The 23,791-nt window shown below is 37.7% G+C and overlaps 2 protein-coding genes across 5 annotated transcripts; one reads left to right on the top strand and one right to left on the bottom strand.

Annotated features, from left to right (window-relative positions):
• Positions 1-1,241: 1,241 nt before the first annotated feature.
• On the bottom strand, positions 1,242-6,450 carry LOC107492857 (LEC14B protein). Of its 2 annotated transcripts, none has more exons than XM_016113905.3 (10): positions 6,262-6,450; positions 4,909-5,422; positions 4,578-4,697; positions 4,047-4,124; positions 3,669-3,845; positions 3,004-3,081; positions 2,584-2,759; positions 2,223-2,381; positions 1,974-2,034; positions 1,242-1,795 (listed from the first exon to the last, which is right to left on the bottom strand). In XM_016113905.3, exons 2-10 carry the CDS (start codon positions 5,335-5,337, stop codon positions 1,604-1,606), a joined length of 1,470 nt encoding a protein of 489 aa, XP_015969391.1. In that variant the 5' UTR covers positions 5,338-5,422; positions 6,262-6,450; the 3' UTR covers positions 1,242-1,603. The 2 variants fall into 2 exon arrangements, with proteins under 2 accessions (XP_015969391.1, XP_015969392.1); XM_016113906.3 differs by lacking the exon at positions 6,262-6,450 and adding an exon at positions 5,954-6,188.
• A 1,624-nt stretch (positions 6,451-8,074) lies between these two features.
• Positions 8,075-10,993, top strand: LOC107492858 (pentatricopeptide repeat-containing protein At2g30780). 3 transcript variants are annotated; one of them, XM_021126563.2, is made up of 3 exons: positions 8,075-8,554; positions 8,827-9,742; positions 10,519-10,993. In XM_021126563.2, exons 1-3 carry the CDS (start codon positions 8,135-8,137, stop codon positions 10,578-10,580), a joined length of 1,398 nt encoding a protein of 465 aa, XP_020982222.1. In that variant the 5' UTR covers positions 8,075-8,134; the 3' UTR covers positions 10,581-10,993. The 3 variants fall into 3 exon arrangements, with proteins under 3 accessions (XP_020982222.1, XP_020982221.1, XP_015969393.1); XM_021126562.2 differs by having other exon boundaries at positions 10,516-10,993; XM_016113907.3 differs by lacking the exon at positions 10,519-10,993 and having other exon boundaries at positions 8,827-9,999.
• Positions 10,994-23,791: the final 12,798 nt, after the last annotated feature.

Genomic DNA, 23,791 nt, shown 5'->3' with positions numbered 1-23,791 from the left:
GGCATTGTGTCACTGTTACGTGTTTTTTCCTGTGTGTTTGTCTCTATATATAGTATGTGGAATTCACAAACTCGACCATGATTTGTGAGATGCCTATCATAAAGTTAGCAATGCAAATCATACTATTTGATAATTAACTAATCTTCATGTTAACTAAACTAAACTGTGAAAGAAAAGATAGGTGTTGACTTGTAAGTATAAGAAACTGAGGTTTGTGTATGTAACGAGTAGGCTTAAGCAGTTGAGAAGCACATGACCATAAACGGCAGTTCAACAACTATGCTCTAACTTGTCCCTCAAATGGCGGCTTTCCCCATTTTTGTCGTTTCTCATATCCGTTTGTTAATTAGTTGTTACCTCGTTAATCCCAGGGTAACATATTTCTTTTATTTTACACGTTTATAATCACTTCAATGCTCTTTACTCCATAGATATGTTTGTTATTGTAACCCAAATGTATAGCAATGTAGTCAAATTTTATACTGATCATAAACAAAATTAAATTCTTAATAGCATTATATATGTGGTTATATATTATATTACCGTTATATGGAATCACAGTATATGAAAGGCATGTTCATCCTTCCATCTCTTGTTTCTATCTTCTGTACTGAGTGTAAATAATTTAGTCGACATTTTAATCATTTTGCACACATAATCGTTACGTTACATAATCCAATAATTTAACTTGGGTCCTTCGGGGAACATCTCTGCCTCTCTGGTCCATTGTCAACTGTAACACTGGAGGCCCCAAACTTCTTCGTCAACTACAACTACTTCTTTTTAAATAAAAATTATTTTATCTACTCATTTTTCTTACTTCATTCAAAAATTGATAACGGATAACTGTTAGATGATAATTTAGTCAAACCTGTCAAATTATTTAACAACCCTCAATTATTAATTTCGCATGAAATTAACTATCTACTCCACATAAAGTTAACAACACATAAATTTTTACCTATTATTAGATAAGGATCGATCGCAAAACCCAAAATAATTTCCACGGAATGCAATATTGGAACTAGAAATTTGCAGACATGCTATTCTTTTTGCTTCTTTTCTTTATTTTTTTTATTCTTTCACTAGTATACAAACATGCTATTTGATTGCTTCTTTTTTAAGCTTTGGGTTGTGGTAGGACGCAAACCCTTTGTAGAAGCTAGAACCATTTTGGCTTTATTCTTGGAACTTCCATAAATGTGCATACACAATAATTGGGGTGTACCATGGCATTCTGCTTTAAGGAAAAACACAAAAGCAACGACTAGATTCACTACAAAAGTAACGAGACAACAATTATTATAATTACACATAAAATTTATTACATGCACAGACAGCTTATCAAAGAATCAACCTCCATGTCATACCAGTGGCTATTTATGTACAAGATCTTGTGCTACTTACATGTTGCACCTTATTATGCTAACAAAATATCTTCATCAACATAGATCTCTCAGATTATTTGATAGTTCATTTGATGGACATCATAGTTAATCTTCTTAGGTATCTCCTGGATGATGAGATTTTTCGATACTCATGAAGCACCGCGTGAATTTGGTTGCAACCAATAAACATGGCGCGCGATGCATTTCAGAAGCACCTAAGAATTTCTCCTTCTGGAGGCCCTCCTTTTTGCGGAGAGGGGAGGTACTTCAGCACTGCCATCAAATCCCCATTTGACAACGTCACCGTCCCAAGAAGAGCTAACAAGTGTAGTTTGGAATGGATGCCAACTACAATCTCTTACAGGTGATTTATGATGCTTTAGTGTTGCAACTTGAGCTCCGCTAACCTGAATATTACCACAGATTCAGTGTGTGATAAAGGAGAATTCTGATTTGATGCATGTTAATTAGTTGACATGACTGCGACATAATATGCAGTTACCGTTCATACTATTTGAACCCGCGAAAAATTGTAGTTACTATAGGAATATACAAAGATAAAGCAGCAGTAACCGATATACATACCAAATCATATATGTAAACACATGCATTGTGTGATCCAGTATAGATGTACTTTTGGCCAGTGCTGCAAATGGGAAGGGGAAAAAGTTAACTGAAATATTCCAAGATGATGAGTTGGCTGATTTAGAAAACAGCACTTATTGTTGACCAATACTTCCAGGGGAGAAAATGACAGGTTTCAAGGAAGAAGAATATCAAAGGAGAACACAAGGAAAATGATCAATACAAAAGTAAGGTAAGCATAGTACTTACCTAAATGCTGGGGAGAAATAGCAGCGGATAAGAGTGCGCAAGACTGAATGGCCTCTATATGTAGCCACAGACTGATCACAAGGGTGCTTCAAATTTTTGGCTTGAGGTGGGTAATCCATCCACCTATAATCCCATTCATAACTCCTATAGCCAGGATTGCTAGAACAAATTAAAGTTTTCTGTTAGAACATGCTATTCTGTAGCCAACCATTTCATCAAATATGAAATATACTTGCAGAGAGGTAAAGAACTTCATACAACAAACATATTAATGAGTATTCTAGCATTTTTTTTAAATAAAAAAAAAAGAGAGAGAGAGAAGGGGTCATTAGAAAGATATTGGAAGCTAAAATGAGCATACCACGTAACATTGGATGACATTTTGCGTATATCCCAAAGTTTGATGGTCTGATCTTTACCATTTGAAATGAAATAACGCCCATCCCCACGGCTATCGATAAATGTGATCCCCTCGAGGTGGCCCATGAGGACCCCTGCGGGCTTACCTCTAGAATTTAAGCAACGCCGATCCCATACCTACACAAATTTGCAAGTCAGAATGTGTCCTTGACAATAGAACAGGGAGAAAGGGCAAAATTGCTATGGTTGCATTCCAATTTAAGTGCCAAATACAAGAGTTAAGAAACTATGCAGTAAAAACCAATGATGAGTATCGAGTAATAACAAAGACTTCACATGTAAAACAGCAGTTACCGAGATGCAGGAAAATGGGACATAAATCTTAACAGAATCCATGTTGCAGTTATTGTGCAGAACATACCTTGCAAAAAGTATCATCACTACCGGAGTAAATAAGATGGCTAGCTTCATCAGCAAAGCATACGGTGTTCACATCTGACTGAAGAAAAAAATGTTAGATCCACTGATTAATATTCCAGGCCAACTAGAAGCCACATAAGTACATGACCCCTTTATTCTTCTTCTATCAAAGACCAGATTGTACGACTTTTAGTAAATTAATTTTGGAAAGTTCTCATTAAACTAGTAATCAGTATTTAATAATACAAAGCTTCTTATCAAAAGACCACATCTTGTGTATAACAAAGCATAGTAGTCATAGAATAGTGAGTTCAAACAAAGTCTAGGAAGAACAGTGTCTCTTGTGGGACAGGAAATTCTAGCAACATCCTTGAAAGATATTCATACACTTTTGACTTCTTTTAACAAATATATGAACAAAAACAAGCTTTCAAATAGAGCTTCACAAGCACTAATGTAAAAGGATGGCCAATATTATAGATGAGCCAACCACCATGCCATTCAACAACATATGTTATAAAACATGGTCCTTCATTTTATGCAAAATGAATTGTACCATACACAACAGACCCAGAGAGGACTAGATTTTGGGATCATAGAACCAGAAATCAGAATACAGGGGAAGTGAGGGTAAATAAACATAATGTTGGTGCCATGAAACAATACCGTGTGAGCTAAAATTCGAAGTGAAAGCTTATTTGCTTCAAGATCATAAACATATATAGAATCACCACTGCTTCCTGCAACTAATTCTCTCCCATCTGTTGAGAATTTCACAGTGAATATCCCAACAGAGTAACCTCCATCATCACTTGAAGAAAGATCCAAACCATCATGGATTTCCTGCATATTTTCAGAAATGAATTACAAATAGAAAATAATGGCACTAAAACATAATATTTGCATAAAACATCCATATTGAAAGATCCAATTTTCGAATAGCTAATCCACAGTAATCTTCTAGAGTTTTCAAGATAATAGGAGATTTCATGGAATTAGGAGAACCATTTAAATTCAAATAGTGGCAATATTCATCATCAATACCGTAACATTTGCTAGAGACTCTGTTTCAGAAGATCCAATATTTACAATGTGTACGATAGGTGACATGCTGGCATAAACCTGAAATCAAAGAGTACAGATGTCATAAGAAAAAGACCAACAGTAGTAGCAATGTACAATAGCACCCCTGCCTCCATGTAGCAGATGTTTTCGTCTTCTAAAGGGAAGGGAAAGTGCTAGAGGAAGGGACTTTGTCCCTAGTTTGAAGGGAAAGGATTTAGAGTAATGCTACTTAGATGGGACCAACTATTTTCGCATCCTCTTCCTCTTGGATGGTAATATTGACCAAAGAAAGCAAAGCCTCCCTTCTTTTACATTTGCAAGGGAGGGATAACTCCTCCACCACTTCACCGTTCATTTATTTCCTTATATTTTCTTCTGTTTCAAATCATGTTCCTTTCTTTTCCTTTTCCTCCATGATATCAAATAACCATAGAGGAAAGCAACAGATAAGAACGATTTAGATAAATTTTATCCATGCAATAAGATAGACAAAAAAAATTGAAAACTCACAAGATAGCGTTGATCAGGAGAAAGAGATGTATCAGTTATTGTCCATCTCAAACTTTTGGCTAGAATATTCTTCTTAACTTTCCAACCTTCATCCACATTGTATATTCTTATGTGGCTTCCCTGCAAAGTAAATATCCCTGGTTTAATTAAAGTTGAAACAATGGCATCCTTATGTTTGTTTAAAGAGATCAACAAAGAACTATGCCTCATATGACCATAAAGCAAGCCTTCCTCTGTAGTTTCCACAACATACTAAGAACCAGATCATAAACTAGGAAAATATTGGAGCATTGAAAGAGTTAAATAAGGTGTGAAGGAGAATTTAGTTTACCTGAAACCCAGCGACAAAGAGAGAACCATCGGCTGAAAACTGCGAGACATATGCTCGACTTGCCATTTGGTCAATAAGTGAGGGACCATTTACCGGCAAATATCTGCTTAAAAGATGACAACAGTCGGCCGACGAAAACCTTCCTCGCCCTGAATAATTGGATTCCCGACCTGCAAGCAACTTTACAGGTGAAACTGGCAACTCAGGCCTTCCAGGTCCAACTTGGCCTAGCAATTGATGAGGCGTCGACTTCAACTTTGTGAGCTGAGAAATCTCATTGTCTAAATAGTTCAAGGGTTTTTTGGTCGGTTGACTAGTACAATCTTCAAAAATGGCACTTCCATCATCGGAGACGTCAGAATCAATCTCCAGTCTACTCATAGCATAACCCATCTCTTCAGCGTGAATCGCGGGGGATATAGCATACATAACTCACAGCAACTGACAATATTTTGCAATGCCCAAGCATCTTATCAACTACAAAATATTCATAACGTATCCTTGTATTACAACCCTACAAAAAAAAATATAATAAATGTGTGAAGCATTAAGTAGCATAATGGCAAAGTAGAAAGCTTTCAACAGTATGCAATCAAACAGATATTATATTTTAAGTGAATGCATTGCCAATAAAGCTAAACCCTTTGTTTCTCAAAAGAATCTACTTAGTAGTGTTGTTGTCTTTTATGTTGATGATGTATGGAATATTTAAAAAAAAAAAATACCAGAATCTTCCTTTGACCTATATAAAGGTTATGCAAAATTCGGCAAAGCATCAAATTCCTTGAATCTGAAGAATATGAATCATCATGTTTGTAATTTTTCTCTTCAGTGTTTAATACAAGAGGGTAACAGAACAACCCCACTTGATAAACCAAAAGACATTCCTCAGGTTCAGAGAAAAAGTCAGTATAACAAAAAAATCAGATAAAACCAAGCAGGAGGAAAAATTAAACGAACAATAATCAACAAGACGCATACCCTTCACCCAGCTAGTGATTCATCTTCAGATTAAATTATTAATCAGAACTAAAAGGAATCATACCCAATTATTCAAAACCCTCAATCGCCTTCTGAATCACCTCAAGATTAAAACTTTTCACAGCAAAACCCACTTCATTATGTGAAACGGTGAGTGAAGGATGAACCATTCATGATCAAATCAAACCAAAGACATGAACAAAGTAAAAGTGAGCTGAACAATTAAACCCAGTACATGCTAGATAGATGGAATCGTTGTTCAAAGAGTAGTTGAAGTTTATAAGAATCAAAATACGAATGAAAAATGTAACGACTTTGATGCATAATTGTCTGTGACACACAGAGTTTACTAGCTTGATGGTCATGTCATACCTCTTGGCGCTGAAGGAACAAAGAATCTTTCGAGCTTGTTTTTTCTTTTGTCTTGAGCAGAAGATTCTGCTGTGTTACATGGGGAACGAAAGCAGTGAAATTGAACGGATTTTTCGGCTTTTTTGGGATGAAGATGTGCATAAAGTGAAGGACGGTGAAGGAGATTTGTCTGCACCAAGATATGTACTCCCAACCAACACATTTTAATCACTTTTTTCTTTCTTTTATGGCAAATTATTTTTAATAGATAATTATTCAAATTAGTCTCTACAAATTTTAAAAGTGGATATTTTAATTTTAAAAGATTTAATATACAGATCAATTTTTAAAGTTTTATTCCGATAAATAAATTAATTTTTAATTTATTTTTCGATAAAATACTTACTTAAATTAGTTCCCAAAAATTTAAAAAACGAACATTTTAGTTCTTAAAAAATTAATATACATTCAAGTTAAAATAAAAAATATAATAAAAAGATAGTGATGTGAAGACGATATTTTATTATAAAAATATAATTATTATTATAATTAATTTATATTTAAATTAATAAAATAAAAAATGTGTATTTAGTTATTTAAAATTATAATATATTAAAATTAATTTTAGTAACCAATTTTAATATATTAATAATATTTTTAATTAAAAATAGTGATGTGAAGACGATATTTTATTATAAAAGGGATGGGCTTAGTGAGATTAGAAAAATGCTATGATCTATCATCTATGTATCTAATGTTAGAGAAGGCATTTGTATTGTTGACTTGTGCATTTAGTGCGGTTGTGCTTTGTGGTGGAGGTTGAGACAAGTTATATGTGGATGTGATGAACTGTGATCTCTAGTGAGTTAGTGAGTAGTGAGTATACAAATGTTTGGTTTGGTAACAAAATTTAAGAAAAAGTGTTTGTTTTTCATAAATTAAAAAATTATATATTTGTGCTTATAATTTTAAAAAATTAGAAGTATTTTGTAAAAGTTTATACTTATTGAAACTAAAAAATTTATATAATCTTATATATTAATAATATTTTGATTTATTATTAATTAAATAATTGATATCAATTTTATTTGCGATTAAAAATAACAAAATTAAATAAAATTAAAAGTTAGAAGTATTTTAAAAAAATCATAAATATTAAATAAAAAACATATTTTATCCTAATTTTCAAAAATTATTTCGTCAAACATGACTATTATTATTTATACTTATTGGTAGTCACTTCTAATTTACTCAACAAGGTATTTACAATTTTTAAATAACATCAATGAGAATTTCATAATTTTAACTTGTTTTAAACAGTATTTTGCTTGCGAGTACCATGATGCAAGGAAACACAACTTGAAATATAATATGTAAATTTCAACCAAAACAAAACAAAACAAAAGAATTAATTAATTTCTATTTTTAACTTTTCAAATTTTATTTACCAATATATAACCCTTTTTTTTTTGTCAGAACTCAGAACAGGTGGAGTCTGGAAAGGTCAGTCAACCACCTAAGTACTATCTTTATCTTCTTCTTTTTTTTTGGTCATTCACCTAAGTACTATCTGTCTATGCATAAATTCCTCTTTTTGGTAAACATACGGGCCTAAGCCCAATTATCATTTTCTTTACCTGCATAATGCTCTAAATTCAAATTTAAGCGTTCCAAAAAGAAATTGTTTGAATGGACCTTTGCAAAAATGAATGTCTGCTGGACAGCCTAATAGGAAAGGAAAATAAAGGGAAAGACCAAGCCCATATTGACCAAAAAGAAGGCCCATGGATTCTATGACCTTGTTGTTCGTGCCTGCGTCAGCGGGGATGGAGGGGTTAGTGGGGATTTTTCTTGTTGAGTGTAAAACCCTAACAAAATCTCAATCACCAAAACGATGAAGCGAGTTTGGAGATTCACTTCAGACGCAGTAGCGCAAGCCGAACACTTCTGCTTCCACTCCCATGGCATCCCTAACCCTAAACCTAATATTCCGTCCTTTACTACCACCACTGCCGCATTCACATCGCCTGGCCTCACTCGCCGCCACTGCACCTCCGGTACCCCTCCTCCTCCTCACCCGCTTCAAGATATTACTCCCCTCTTCATCGAGAAACGCAGGCTTCCGTTCGGAGAGGATCTCATCAATAAAGCATCGGTTTTGAAGAACCAACTGGTTCTCGAAGCCTCGGATTCCAATCGGGTAATTGAGATCCTCGATGAGAACTCTGCATCACTGATTGAAAGTCATGTAGGTGGATCTGTGCTGCTCGAGCTCTTGAATCAGTTGGATTCGTGGCCTTCCTTGGCCCTTCAGGTATATTGCAAAGATTCCCAACTTGGATTGTGTTAAGTTCGAATTTGAAATGAGGAAAACAAAAATGCAATCCTATGTTATGATTGAATTTTCTATAATTAATGTTTTTCATAAGCTAAAGCTATTTATTTTATGATTTTTCTTCTTGGAATCTTACCTAAACAGTTTTATAAAGTATGAAGGAGTAGTGTTTGTTAAAGGAATCAGAGAGCACTTGTTTGACCTGGAAGGTAATCCCTTTTTCTTATTAGATTGGCTGGTTCATGATTTAGGTGTTTGATTGGAGGAGGGAGAAGAAGAATTCTGGTGTTGACTCCCCAATGAGTGTATATGAGTATTCTAAGGGCATAAAAGCTGCAGGTAGATGTAAAGATGTTCATCATGCCGTTGAGATCTTTCGAGACGCTGCGAAGAAGGGCATGAGAACGACCAGCACTTACAATGCATTGATGAGTGCTTTTATGTTCAATGGTCTTGCAAAGATGTGTCACGAGTTGTTCTGTGATATGAAGAAGCATGCAGCTTGTCCTCCTACAATTGCCACATACAATATTCTCATATCTCTTTACTCTCGCTTGGTGCTGGTGGATTACATGGAAGAAACATACCAGGCGATAAAAGAGTCGGACCTCCAACTCAGTGAGAATACTTATAATTATTTGATTGCTGGATATATCTCGGCTTCGATGTGGCATGACATGGAGAGAGTTTTTCAAATGATGAAGGGAGGCCCTGTCAAGCCTAACTTGAAAACCCACCTGCTAATGCTTCGAGGCTATGGACAATCAGGTAATCTGGAGAAGATGGAAGAGATGTATTCTCTAGTAAGGGATCATGTAAACAAAAAAGAAATTCCATTGATCAGGGCCATGATATGTGCGTATTGTAAAAGTTCAGATTCGGATAGAGTGAAGAAGGTAGAGGGATTGCTGAAGCTTATTCCACAAGAACATTACAGACCATGGTTGGACGCCTTGTTGATTAAGCTCTATTCCCAGGAGGACTGGTTAGAGGAAATGGAGATTACAATTAATGAGGCTTTTGAGCGCAGAACCCGGATAGCCTCAGCAAGTACTATGAGATGCATTACTGCAACTTATTATCGGTGTAATGCAATAGAAAGGCTAGAAAATTTTGTGAAACGTGCTGAATGTGCTGGGTGGAGAATCTGTCGGTCCTTGTATCATTGTAAGCTTGTCTTATATGGATCACATAATCGTATTGATGAGATGCGTTATGTCTTTGATGAAATGGAAGGTGTTAAAATTAATTGCACAAAAAAAACATTGTGGATAATGTACAAAGCTTACCTGAACCATGGTCAGAGATCCATGGTTCTGAAAATACTGGGACAAATGTTCAAGCATGGTTATGAAGTCCCCTTGCATGCATTTCCATCATAAATTATATTGTCATTCATATCACCTGTTTCAGTTATTGTAAGCATGTTGTGCATATGTTCTATGTTGAAAATCATTCAAGTTTTATACCAGTGGTTGCAAATGGCAGCATGCACTAATATTAGAAAAATAAAATTAGTGCAACTGACATCTTCAGCAGCTTGTCATTTAAATAATTTGTAGGTATGCATCTTTTCTTGAGGCTTCTTTTAAGATATTCTTGTTCTGGTGTATTACTTATTTTGCTGTCATGCCATTAATAATGTTAATCGATACATGCTTGGGTTTTGATTATGAACATTTTACCACTCCTCTATTGTTAACAATAATAATTCTGAAATTTTCTGATGGTGGTATTTGTTTGAGTGGTGCCTCTGGAACTGGTTCTGCACAAGGATACTTTGTTTAAGATGCATGATTTGAAGTTATGCTTTGTTATGCAAGTCTGGATAGTTTGACAATATATAGCCTTTATAATATAACATAGCAGGATACTCCTTTTTAATCCAACCATTTAGGTAATATACAAAATGATTGCTTACATTTTCTGCTTTACGACAGTAGTTATTGCAGATGGTGTTGTACATGTGCAGTCTTTGGGAGATGAAGGGTCCCCAACACATTGAGTGCTGCTGTGTTTGCAAAGTTTGAATAGCACTTTCTTGATACTTATACACAGAAGAGTGCAACTCTTGATCTTTATGCTGAGTCTATTTACAACTTGTGAAACCATGTTGGAAGTTTGGAAGAGCAAGAAGTTGATATGGCAACATCCTTTATTTATTTAATACATATTCATGAAATTGGAGCTTGCATTACCATGCACCAAACAATCAATTCTTTGAATGGCTATCCCCTTCAAAGCCATTTGTTTCGAAGCTAAAATTTGCAAATTTTTGTCAGCTAAATTTTGTTGTAGATGTCCTGAATTCATGGGCAGATTATGCTTGTAATAAATGGTTAGGGTAAAAAAATTTAATCCAGACGGTTGATATTATTCTTTTGTATAAGAGAGAATTGCATATACTTATTTTTGACTCCTCGCAGTGCTATGTTTCTTAGTCTCCAATCTTCTGGCCAGTCATACTTTTTCCTCCTCATTAATCTTTCCTTCTGTTTTTTAATTATGAATAACTATTAAGACAATCATTATATTTTATTAAATATTTATATATTTGAAAAAAAAATACATTTTACATGTTACGTTGGGTAACCGGAAATTAATGGGTTGAATTCGCTGGATTGGCCAAATCTCCTGAAGAAGGAAGTCTTCGACTTGGTGAGTGATAGGGAGCCTCCGTCCGACTAGCGTGTGTGAAGGAATGAGGGTGGTATTTGCAAAGACACTCTAATGCTTAAGTCAGTAGGGGCCTAAGCAGGTTTAGATTGTATTGGAACTTAGTGATACCTGCGGGATGTCAGTGTATTTATAGTGGCGAACCAATAATTACCGTTAGAGTAGTTCCACCTTTTAAGGAGGATAATCGTCCCTTTATTTTAGGGAAGTTGAGATATGACTCCTAGAAGTGGGTTGAGAAATTTTAGGAGCAGTTACCTATTTGAATAAGTGTTATCTACCAGCTGATCCTTGGTCTCGACTTCCTTGGAGTGATGTTTGTGTTGAACCCGACCTCTTTGGAGGAGGTCGGTTACGGGGCGAGACCAATCTATGGATTGGGTTTTTTTATCTTATTTGGATTTGGGTCTTAGCGTTGGGTCAAGGTATGAACAGTGTCCCTACTCGAATCCGATCTCTTTTGTCTAAGAGTTGGATTCGAGTATTTGAACTCGGGTTTGTAGCGCTATGGTGAGGAACCGACGTGATTCAAAATTTCTCAACTGTCACGTCTAATCAAACGTCGCGTCCATTAGGGGTTTCGTATTTACACGTGGGGAGCAGTTACATTGGTGACAGCGCAACTCTTTAATGATTATGTTGATTTACCACTATGCCCCTAGCGTGTTTTATAAATACTTTTTCCTCTCTTTCTTTGTTTCGTTTCTGAAAGCTTTTCCGTCTGCACTCTCTCTTCGAAAAGAAAAGACTCCTTCCTTCTTCGAGCGTTTTGGTTGTCGTTGCATCTACCTTCTTTGTAAACGAAAGATCAATTCTTTTTCCTTCTCTTTTCTTACGAAAGCTTTTGTTTTCATATTATTTATAGGAGTGTTGACAGTAGGCTTAGTGACTCTGTTTTATTGAGGAACTTACCTTAGGCCCTTTAGAGACCCTGTTTTTGATCATTTCCCTTTTTCTTTGTAGGTTTTGTCATCCTTTTATAAAAAAAAGATGTCTTTTTTAGAGTCTCTTTCACAGTGGGTGGATGACACTGTTCTTGGGGAGGACTCCTTAGTAGATACCGACTACCTTACTTATCTTCGTACCCATCATAGGATTTGTGTTCTTGATGAGGATGAGCTAAAATATGAATTGACTGCCCCGGGTCCAAAAGACCGGGTTTGTTTTGGGAGGGCTTCTGATGCGGACCTTCATTTCTTTTTTATGTATGAAAGCCTTTTTACTCGCTTGAGAGTTTCTCTACCTTTTTCTGATTTTGAGATGGTTGTTTTGTCTCACTGCCATGTCGCTCCTACCCAACTTCACCCAAACTCTTGGGGTTTCCTGAAGATTTACCAACTAGTCAGCCAAGCCCTCAATTTCCTAACTTCTTTGAAACTCTTTTTTTATCTCTTTCATATGACCAAGCCCTTTAGTGGGCAAAACAATAAGCAGCAGTGGGTGTCTTTCCGAGCCATTCAAGGCCAGAGAATTTTCAACCTTTTTTATGAGTCCTTCCATGATTTTAAAAACTTCTTTTTCAAAGTTCAAGTCGTAGAGGGTCACCACCCCTTTTTCCTGGATCAATTTTCTTCTCATCGCTTTCCCCTTTATTGGTTAGAGGCTTCCCCTGTGGAGAAGTATGGTCCGGATGATCTGGACAAGGTTGAGAAGCTTGTTGTGGGGTTCTTACGAGAAGTTTGGGGGAGGGCCCTTTATTTGGACACAAAGAAATTCCTTCAGGGGTCCTCGAGTTTTGTTCGGACCCAAATAGGTAGACTTTGTTGTTTCTTGAATTTCTCCGACTTGATTTTGTTGCTTCCGACTTTGAAATATTTTTTGAGTTGCTATTTCTGACTTCTTCTGATATGTGAATTGATTCTTTGCTTTCTTTTCTTTCAGAGATGGTGAAGAAAGCTTCTAACTCCTCCTACCAGAAAGTCCAAGACGCTAGGAAGAGGGCTCGAGCGCGGGTGGACGCGGCAAGGGCTGCTGGCACTCTTCCTCCTCCTCCTCCTCCCCCTCCTCCTCCTCACAACTTGGGGACCTCCTCTCATCACATCATGGTATCTTCTTTTTCTGCTTCTTCTCTTCCTTCTCCTCCCTCTCCGTCCCGATCTTCCCTTGAACCCGAGAAGAAGAAGCGTAAGACTTCTGGCTCTTCTTCTGGGGCTGCTACATTTGATGGTCCGCAATTTGTCCGGAACCATATATTTCCCTATACATCAATCAGTATGGAGGATGCTATGGTTAGGAACCATCTGAATGTTATAGTTCAGGGTAGTGTTCGGGCGGTTGGAGTGTGTACCAAACTTCTTGATATTTTGGAACAGACTCTCCTTAACTCTTTGGGTTCTGCCCAAAAAGTTGAGGAGCTTTAGGGGAGGATTTTACTTTATCAGGAGAAAGAGAAGAGGCTGAAGGAGGAGGTCGCCGAGTTGAAGGGGGAGAGGGATCGGCTTCGGGAGAGGGAGAAGAAGTTGATGGGCCAATGTACTATGGCGGAGGGCCTTAAGGAGAAGGCGGAGCAGAATTACATTAGGCTCTTTGGGGAGAACCTTGATCTGAAGAAGGAGCTGTCTGGATGTCGGGATGCTTTTCAGGATCTTGAGGATTCGATAGCTGAGGGTGCGGAGGAGGCCTGGAGGATCTTTAAGGAACAAGTCGGAGTTATTGCTCCCGACTTAGACCTTTCTTCGTTAGATCCTGACAAGATCATAGTGGATGGTGTCATTGTCTCTCCTCCCCGACCTGAGACTGACTCCGACTTGAAGACTCGGGGGTAGAGAATAATAGAGTCTCCTCCACGACAAGGGGACCTTCCGAGTTCTTCAGGGGTTCCCTCTCCAGGTCTTGAGCAACCTGCTTCGTCCTCCCCTGTTGCTACCTCGACTTCTCCCTCTAAATGAATCTGGCTATTCGGGGCCCGGCCTGTGGGCCCCTTGTTTTTAAACACTTTTATTGGTGCTGTGGTGGTTGGTTCTTTGATATTTTCTGGCCTTTTGTGGTCGTTAACAAAAAATGCCTTTAATTTTTATTCCCTTTTTTGGATAAGAGGTTTAAATTATATCTGGTCTGTGCATGCTTTTTCGTTCTAGCTTTTAGGTTTTTTTGAAAAAAAAAAACCCATTTTTTTATCTTTTTTGCTGAAAGCTTCCTGTCTCTTGGCAGGCTGTGTTTTTTATCTGAGTTATCCTTGATTTTGTAAAAAACTTGAGACAGCTTGCCTTTTTGATGGCTTTCTTTTACCTCTTTTTGTATGTATTCCTTGTGAATTCAAATTTTTCTATTTGAATTGGGATTAACTTAGGCTATTTTCGTGATACATTTCGTTTTTCTCGGTATTACGACTTGTTATTCATTATCTGTCTGAGTTACACGATCAGCTTTTATAACATTTTTACACCGACTTATACCTCGTCATTTTATCCTGACGACCGCTTAGGTCAGTCATGGGATTTTCACGTTTTGTTGAGTTTAAGTCGGCGCGTTTCGTAGAAATAAATAACTTAATGAAATTTGCAAAGAGATATAAAATGAAGAAAGATCTTTTATTTGCATAGGTACCTTTTGCTACTAAGAGGTTTTAGGAATTGTTGCCCCTTAGTCTTCATTTTGATGCCTCGTTAAATCCCCCTTCAAGAAAATCCTTTTTTTCTTTTTTGGGAAAAAACCATGAAGTCGGGAAAAAGAGTACATTAGGGAGTGGAGTTTGCTTTCAACTGTAGTACCTTTTCATATTACAAGCATGCCACGACCTAGGTAACTCGGCGTCGTTTAAGTCGGTCACCTTATAGTAGCCTTTTTCCTAAGAACTCACGAATTTTGTATGGTCCTTTCCTGTTAGCAGCAAGCTTTCCATCTCCAGATTTTTTAACTCCAATATCGTTTCTGATTAGGATCAGATTGTCCGGAGCGAAACTTTTTCGAATGACTTTTTTATTATATCTATTCGTCATCCTATATTTCAATGATACTTCTCTTATCTGGGCTTGTTCTCGAACTTCAGGGAGTAGCTCAAGTTTCTCTTTGTGTCTTTGTACTTTTTCGACCTCGTCGTAGAAGCTTACCCTTGGACTTTGCTCATTGATCTCAATTGGTATCATGACTCTATGCCATAAGCAAGTCGGAAGGGTGTTTCTCCTGTGGCAAACTGAGGTGTAGTCCGATAAGCCTATAGTACTTGAGGGAGTTCTTCTGCCCATGCTCCCTTTGCATCTTGTAATCTTTTCTTCAACCGAGCCAATATGACCTTGTTAGCCGCCTCGGATTGCCCATTTGCTTGTGGCTGTTCTACCGAGGTAAACTGGTGCTTGATCTTCATACTGGCTACTAGGTTTTTGAAGGTGGAGTCGGTGAACTGAATGCCATTATCAGTGATGATGGAGTGAGGTACCCCATACCTTGTGATAATATTCTTGTAAAGGAACTTCCGACTTCTCTGGGCGGTGATGGTGGCTAATAGTTCTGTTTCGATCCACTTCGTGAAATAGTCTACTCCCACTATTAGGTATTTTACCAATCCTGGCGCTTGGAAAAAAGGTCCTAATAAGTCCAATCCCCATTTTGCAAAAGGTCATGGAGAAGTTATACTAATGAGCTCTTCGCGGGGAGCTACGTGGAAGTTCGCATACATTTGGTATGGCTGGCACTTCTTCACAAATTCTGTGGCATCTTTCTGCAAGGTCGGCCAGTAGAGCCCAGCTCGGATTACTTTCCTGGCTAACGACCTTGCTCCGAGATGGTTTCCGCAGATGCCACTATGAACCTATTCCAAGACTTCTATTGTCCTTGAGGTTGGGACCCACTTTAACAAAAGGTGTAGATATCCCTCTTTTGTAGAGGATATTTGTTACCAAGGTATAGTTTTATACTTTCCTCTGGATTTTCTTGACCTCTTTTTCCTCTTTGGGTAGGATGTCAATTTTATATATTCGATTAGTGGGTTCATCCACCCGAGGTCCAATCCGGATACTTCAAGGATGTCTTGTTTGGCCTCTGGTTTTGAGACAGAGGGCTCCTGGAGAGTTTCTTGTATCAGGCTTCTATTGTTCCTTTCTGGCTTGGTACTAGTTAGCTTGGAGAGGGCGTTTGCTCTGCTATTGAGATCCCGAGTTATGTGCTTAACTTTGATCTCTGCAAAACGCCTAAGGTGCTCCAAGGTTTTGTCTAGGTACCTCTTCATGTTAGGATCTTTAGCCTGATACTCTCCATTTTTTGGGAGGTCACCACTTGAGAGTCGCTGCACACAACTACTCTGGTTGCGCCGAATTCTTCTGCCAGTTTTAACCCTACAATCAAAGCTTCATATTCTGCCTGGTTGTTAGAAGCTGAAAATTCAAGTTTGAGGGAGACTTCTATTTGTGTTCCCTCTTGGTTGACTAATATTATGCCTGCACCGCTTCTGACTTTGTTTGAGGATCCGTCTACATATAGTTCTCATGTAGTGGAGGCTTCCTCTTGATCTCCTGCATATTCTACCACGAAGTCAGTGAGGCATTGGGCTTTGATTGCCGTCTGAGTTTCGTACTTCAAATCGAACTCAGATAGCTTTATTGCCCATTAAACCATTCTACCCGCAATATCCGTCTTCTGCAGGATTTGCTTCATGGGCTAGTTCGTTCGTATCCTTATAGTGTGGGCTTGAAAATAAGGTCGTAGCCTTCGTGAGGCTACTACTAAGGAATACGCAAACTTTTCCAGTTTTTGATATCTTAGTTCAGGACCTTGTAGAACTTTGCTGGTGAAATATACAGGATGTTGCTCGACCTCGTCTTCTCGTATTAGAGCTGATGCTACAGCTTTGTCTGCTACGAACAAATACAGGATGAGTTCTTCCCCGACTTGAGGTCGGGTTAGAATGGGAGGTTGGCTTAAAAATCTTTTGAGCTCCTAAAATGCTTCTTCGCATTCAGGTATCCATTCGAACTGGCATCCTTTCCTTAGTAGGGAGAAAAGTGATAGGGATCTTAGTGCTGATCCTGTCAAGAACCTGGAGAGAGCTGCAAGTCGGCCGTTTAACTGCTGGACCTCCTTTAGACAAGTCGGGATTTTCATTTCTAAGACTGTCTTGCACTTGTCGGGGTTCGCTTCAATCCCCCTCTGTGTCAGCATAAATCCCAGTAATATTCCAGCCTCTACTGCGAAGGTGCACTTTGCGAAATTTAACCTCATCCCATGCAACCTTATTGTGTTGAAGACTCGCAAGAAGTCCGTCAAGAGGTCGGTCTCCTCCTTGGTTTTTACTAGCATGTCGTCCACATAGACTTCCATTAAATTCCCAGGTGAGGAGCAAACACCTTATTCATTAGTCTTTGATATGTGGCTCCAGCATTTTTCAACCCAAAGGGCATGACCACATAGCAGTAGTTTGCTCTAGGCGTGATGAAGGATATTTTTTCTTGATCCGGCTTATGCATCGGAATTTGATTATATCCCGAGTATGTATCTATAAACAACAAGTATTGATACCCTGAGCTGGAGTCTACTAAGGTATCAATGTTTGGAAGTGGATACGGGTCTTTGGGACACGCCTTGTTCAGGTCAGTGTAATCGACGCACATTCGCCATTTTCCGTTTTGCTTTTTGACTAGCACCACATTCGCCATCCTTGCTGGATACTTGACCTCTTTGATGAAGTCGGCTTCTAGGAGGGCTTGTACTTGTTCTTCCACCACTTGAGCCCGTTCGGGTCCGAGATTCCGTCTTCTTTGCTGAACAGGTCACGACCCGGGGTACACTGAAAGCTTATGTGACATGAGTTTGGGATCTATCCCTGGCATGTCAGAGGCTTTCCAGGCGAAGAGGTCGGAATTTTCTTGTAGGAGCCTTATAAGTTCTTGTTTCAAATCTTCCGTCAGCCTGGCTCCTATGTTGGTGTTTTTTCGTTCCTCTTTCCCCACCTGTACCTCTTCAGTTTTTTCCCCTGGTTGCGGTCGCAATTCTTCCTTGGCTTAATTTCACCGAGCTCTATGGTGTGAACTTCCTTGCTATTTCCTCTCAGGTTCAGCCTTTCGATGTAGCACTTTCTCGCTAGTTTCTGGTCTCCCCTAATGGTGGCTATCCCCTTTGGCGTTGGAAATTTCATGCACATGTGGGGGGTGAAAACCACTGCTCTAAACTGATTTAGGGTGGTCCTGCCTATCAGAGCGTTATAGGCTGACCCCACGTCGACGACTATGAATTCAATGCTCAGAGTTTTGGATTTCACCCCTTTTCCAAAAATCGTGTGGAGGGGTGTGAATCCCAGTGGCTTTATTGGGGTGTCCCCCAGCCCATACAAAGTATCGGGATAAGATCTTAACTTCTTTTCGTCCAGTCCTAGCTTATCAAATGCTGGTTTGAACAGGATGTCGGCTGAGTTTCCCTGATCCACCGGGGTTCTGTGGAGATGGGCATTGGCAAGAATCATGGTTATCACTACAGGATCATCGTGTCCAAGGATGATGCATTGCCCATCTTCTTTAGTGAAAGAGATAGTGGGGAGGTCGGGAGCTTCACCCCAACTTCGTAGACCTCTTTCAGATGTCTCTTGCGAGATGACTTTGTGAGGCCGCCTCCACTGAATCCCCCGAGATCATATGTATATGTCTTTTCGGGGTCTGTGGCGATGGGTCCCTTCGCTCCTCATCATCTCGCTTCCTCTTCCCATGATGATCCGACCTTTCAACGAGATATTTGTCCAATCAACCTTCTCTGGCTAGCTTTTCTATCACGTTTTTTAGGTCGTAGCACTCGTTCGTTGAGTGACCATATATCTTATGGTACTCACAATAGTCGCTACAACTTCCCCCCTTTTTGTTTTTGATGGGTCTGGGGGGAGGTAGCCTCTCACTATGGCAAATTTCCCTGTAGAAATCAACTAGGGAAACTCTCAGAGGAGTATAGGAGTGATATCTCCTAGGCCTTTCGGGGCCGACTTCCTCTTTTTTCTTGGGCTCTCTCTCTCTTTCTCTTTTGACGAGTAAGAGTGTCCGGGTCGCCAATTTGGCTCTCAAAGCCTGACGTTTTCCTCCATGTTGATGTACTTCTCAGCTTTTTCCTGTACATCACTCAAAGAGGCCGGATGCCTTTTCGAGATAGACTGTGAGGAAGGGCCTTCCTGGAGTCCATTCACTAGACCCATAATCACTGCCTCCGCGGGCAAGTCTTGAATCTCCAAGCACATTTTGTTGAACCTCTCCATGTAGTCCCTCAAAGGTTCTTCGACCTCCTGTTTTACTCCCAAGAGGCTCGGTGCGTGCTTTACTTTGTCTTTCTGGATGGAGAATCGTACCAGGAACATTCACGAGAGATCGTCGAAGCTAGTGACCGACCTTGGAGGAAGACTATCGAACCACTTCATCACTGCTTTCGTCAAGGTGGTCAGGAAAGCCTTGCAGCGAGTAGCATCAAAAGCGTCAACCAGATACATCCGACTTTTAAAATTGCTTAAATGATGCTCGGGTCCGAAGTCCCAACATAGAGGTCTTATCAAAGCTTTTGAAGTTACTTGGAACCTTTGTCCTCATGTTGTCCTCGTTGAACGGATCTTCTCCTCCCAGGGGAAATTCTTCTCGGTCGCTGCGAGAACTTCGACTTTTAATAGCGGACTCCAGCCTTAAGAGCTTTTTCTCTAGCTCTTTTCGTCGCTCCATTTCGTTTCTCAGATTTCTCTCTGCCTCTCACTGACGTTCCAGTTCTTGTACCAACTGCTCCAGGCGCCCCTGATGGCCATGAAACAATCCCATAAAATCGGTTGCATGGGGTTGCCCTTCCTTTCCCGACCCTCGCAGAAGAGTTTACCTTTGGATCTTTAAATCCAGAGGTACCCTCTCTATGCTGGTTGGTCACCCCTTGGTGGGTGGCTATGTCAACGTCGTTGTTCCCAATGTCCAGATTCTCTTGCTCAGAATCAGACGCTGTGTGGCCATCTTTGGGTGAATTGTCCACCATCACTAGTTGATCTCTCGGGTCCCCGGCAACGGCGCCAATGTTACGTTGGGTAACCGGAGATTAATGGGCTGGACTCGCTGGGTTGGCCCAATCGTCTGAAGAATGAAGTCTCCCACTTGGTGAGCGTCAGGGAGCCTCCGTCCGACTAGCATGTGTGAGGGAATGGGGGTGGTACCTGCAAAGACACTCCGATGCTTAAGTCAGTAGGGGCCTAAGCAGGTTTAGATAATATTGGAACTTAGTGATACCTGAGGGGTGTCAGTGTATTTATAGTGGTGAACCAATAACTACCGTTGGAGTAGTTCCATCTTTTAAGGAGGATAATCGTCCTTTTATTTTAAGAAAGTTGAGATATGGCTCATGGAAGTGGATTGAGAGATTTTAGGGACAGTTACCTATTTGAATAAGTGTTATCTGCCAGCTGATCCTTGGTCCCGACTTCCTTGAAGTGATGTTTGTGTTGAACCCGACCTTTTTGGAGGAAGTCGGTTACAGGAGAAAGCCAATCTATGAATTGGACTTTTTTATCTTATTTGAATTTAGGTCTTAACGTTGGGTTAATGTATGAACAACTAATCATAATTTTATAGCTCCTTGATTTTAGTGTGTTTTTGGTCTAATAAACAAGGGGCCTTGCCCACTCATTGACATGATTCTTATAATCTAAAACTTTATTTAACTAATATTTATATGAACTGGGAAAATGGATCTTTCTGATGTAAATGGGAGAAATGATACCCCAAGTACAATAGCTTAGTTTTCTTTTTTGGGGCTTGACCCTGTTGGTTTACTGGAAAAAAAAAATATTTACATGAAATTTTAAAAGTTCTAACTAATTAAATTGACAAATAACATGTCACCAAAAAAAAATTGACAAATAACAAATGTCACTTTAGGTTAAAGAGGTTAGAAAAAAGTTAGGTTTCGTGGTTGGTTGTTTTTTCAATTGTGGTTAATGAAAACGATAAAAATGGACGACTCTCTAAATAGTAAATCTTAACTGGATTTTATTACTAGTATATTTTTTAAAACTTTTTTAGTTTAATGAATACAAAGCAAATATATAAGGATATATGTTAGTTAAATTCATAAAGTATCCATTCGTTACTATTGGATGTTTGCCTTCTTAACTTTATCCAAGCTTATTCACAAATCACAACACCTTTTTCTTATAGTACTTATTCTGATAAATATTGAGAATATTTAAAACATATATAAATTATATTTTGTGAATTTTTTTTATATATTTATATTATATACTATATACTTTTTTGATTCTGTATAAACTAGAGTGACAAGTGAAAAAGTCTGCTCTGTTCTGTCCCGTTCTGCTCCACTTAATGAGGCGGTCCTAAAATTCCATTCCGTCCCGCTTAATTACGGATTGGCGGGTTGACAGACTAAACCCGCTAAATCTCCAGCCCGCCAAATCTCCTTTTTTTATTATTATTTATTAAATAATATATATAATTTTACAATCATTTTAATAAACTTATAATTTATAAATGCATAAAAAATTATAAGTTTATATTTACAAACATTAAAGTCTTTGTAATTATAAATATCTAATAAACATAATTATAAACCAAATTTTCATTCAAAACATAATTATAAATTTTGTCTCCAAAGCAAAATAAACATAATCCAAAATATAATTATAAATATTGTCTCTAAAACAAAATAAACATAATCCAAAACACTCAATTTTCATCTTCATTCTCTTAGGTAGCGTTTGGTGGAGAGACAGATACTGAAAGACTGAGACTGAAAGACAGAGATTAAGAGATGGGGATTGAAATAAGTTTTAGTATTCTGTTTTGTGCCAAGTGAGAGACAAAAATTGAAACAAGAATAAAACTCTAATTTAATTTACACAAAGGATAAAATTGAAATTAATTAATTAAAATGAGAGTATTTTAGGTATAAAATGTTATTAAAGTTTCAGTCTTTATTTCTAAAAATATCAGTTCCATGTGTCCCTACATTTTGAAGGCACTGAAATACTGAAATTTTGGAGACAGAAACAGAAATTTTAGTATCAGTCTCTGAGCTAACAAATATGATATTGTGTCTCAGTCTCTCAATCTCTGTCCCAGTACTGCAAAACAAACGCTACCTTATAAATTAGGTTAGGAAAAGTTGAGTTTTAACAAAAAAAAATTGCAAAAATACCCCCTTATAAAAAAAACACTAAGCCCGACGAAAAAAATCCATTCCACAAAAATCTACAGTTTAAGTTGGGCAAGTTAGGCGGACTTTTACTATTTGATAGTTCCAAATTTTCGGTCCAGCCCACTTTTTTGACGGGTTACTCAAACTAACCAACGGGTTTAAATTCGTTTTCCACCCCTAATCTCAACCTTCTTTATTTGGGTAAATTTAAGCAGGATTCTATAGATTTTTTTGTCTCAACAAGGATTACTATTATGAATTTATTAGAACACGCAAATGATGTAGTGCTCCCTAGTCCCAAAAGACAAAGAGAAAATGTTTCTTCTTTTTCTGGGAATTTCCTTGTTCAACAGCTTTTGGCAATTGGCATGCGTGGTTGGTCTAATTTCCTTTTTCCTTCTTTATGAAAAGCCCTTTTTTAATGGGACAACAATCCCCTGTGTATATGGAATTGGAACTATGTAGTGTGTACCTTTTGGGCATCACCGTCAGATTGAGATACCAATTTTGGAAGCTTGTTTGCTAGATACACCCAATAACATATGTAGGCCCCATTCTCAATTACTAGTACTTGTTAAATACCTAATTTAAAAAAAAAAAATTCTCTTAGATTGCATTTAGAAAGAAGGCTCAAATTGAGAAATTGAAACCATGAAATAAAAATTAAAAGATATAAACTAAATTAAATTTATGTATTGTATTTAATGTAAAATATGTTAAGTGAGTTATATTTTAATATAATGTTTAGTTTAAGATAAATATAAATATTGAAAATAGATTTAGAATTTAAAAATTAAATAAAAATATTTTTTTTAAAAATGTTATTAATATTTTTATTTTTTTTCTATAAAATTTCAGTTCAACATGCCTCCACTTTTTAAAAGTATTAAAGAAACTAAAACTTTAATTTTAGTGCTAATCACTAAATATAATACTAAATATCAGTCTCTGAAAACAAACACAGTCTTAAATCACACTAATCCTAGCTAATTGTCATTAATCTTCTTTTGTGGTAGTTGATATTTTATTTTTGTTCCCCTATTTTAAATGTAAACTTTTGTTCTTTCTTCTTATTACTAGTATTACTATTAGTGCTTTGTGGGATATTCTGTGTTCTTTAAATTATATATAAAATCAACCATAATATAGTATAGTATAATAGTTAAGAATTGCATCTTTTATTTTTTATTTTTATTTTTTTTTAAGGTTGTTAAAGCATCTAAATTTTGAAAAGACAAAGCTCTCTATTCATGGTTCATGGAAGTAGCCATGTTTGGATCTTCCCATGTTTTTCTTATGACATTCTTTTGTAGTCCTTTCCCTGGTCTTTGTCGATAAAATTCCTCGATATCTCTTAGCCACCTTTTGTATTTTCTCACGTTCCATCTGTTGTTATATTTAAAAACTAAAACATAAAAATATTTATTAGGTATTGCATTTTGTTGTCTCCTTCTG

This window comes from Arachis duranensis, chromosome 6 (assembly GCF_000817695.3).
Source record: "Arachis duranensis cultivar V14167 chromosome 6, aradu.V14167.gnm2.J7QH, whole genome shotgun sequence".
In the NCBI taxonomy this organism is placed as follows: Eukaryota; Viridiplantae; Streptophyta; class Magnoliopsida; order Fabales; family Fabaceae; genus Arachis; species Arachis duranensis.
Note: the sequence above shows the minus strand (reverse complement) of the source record. Positions and strands in the feature narration are given on the sequence as shown.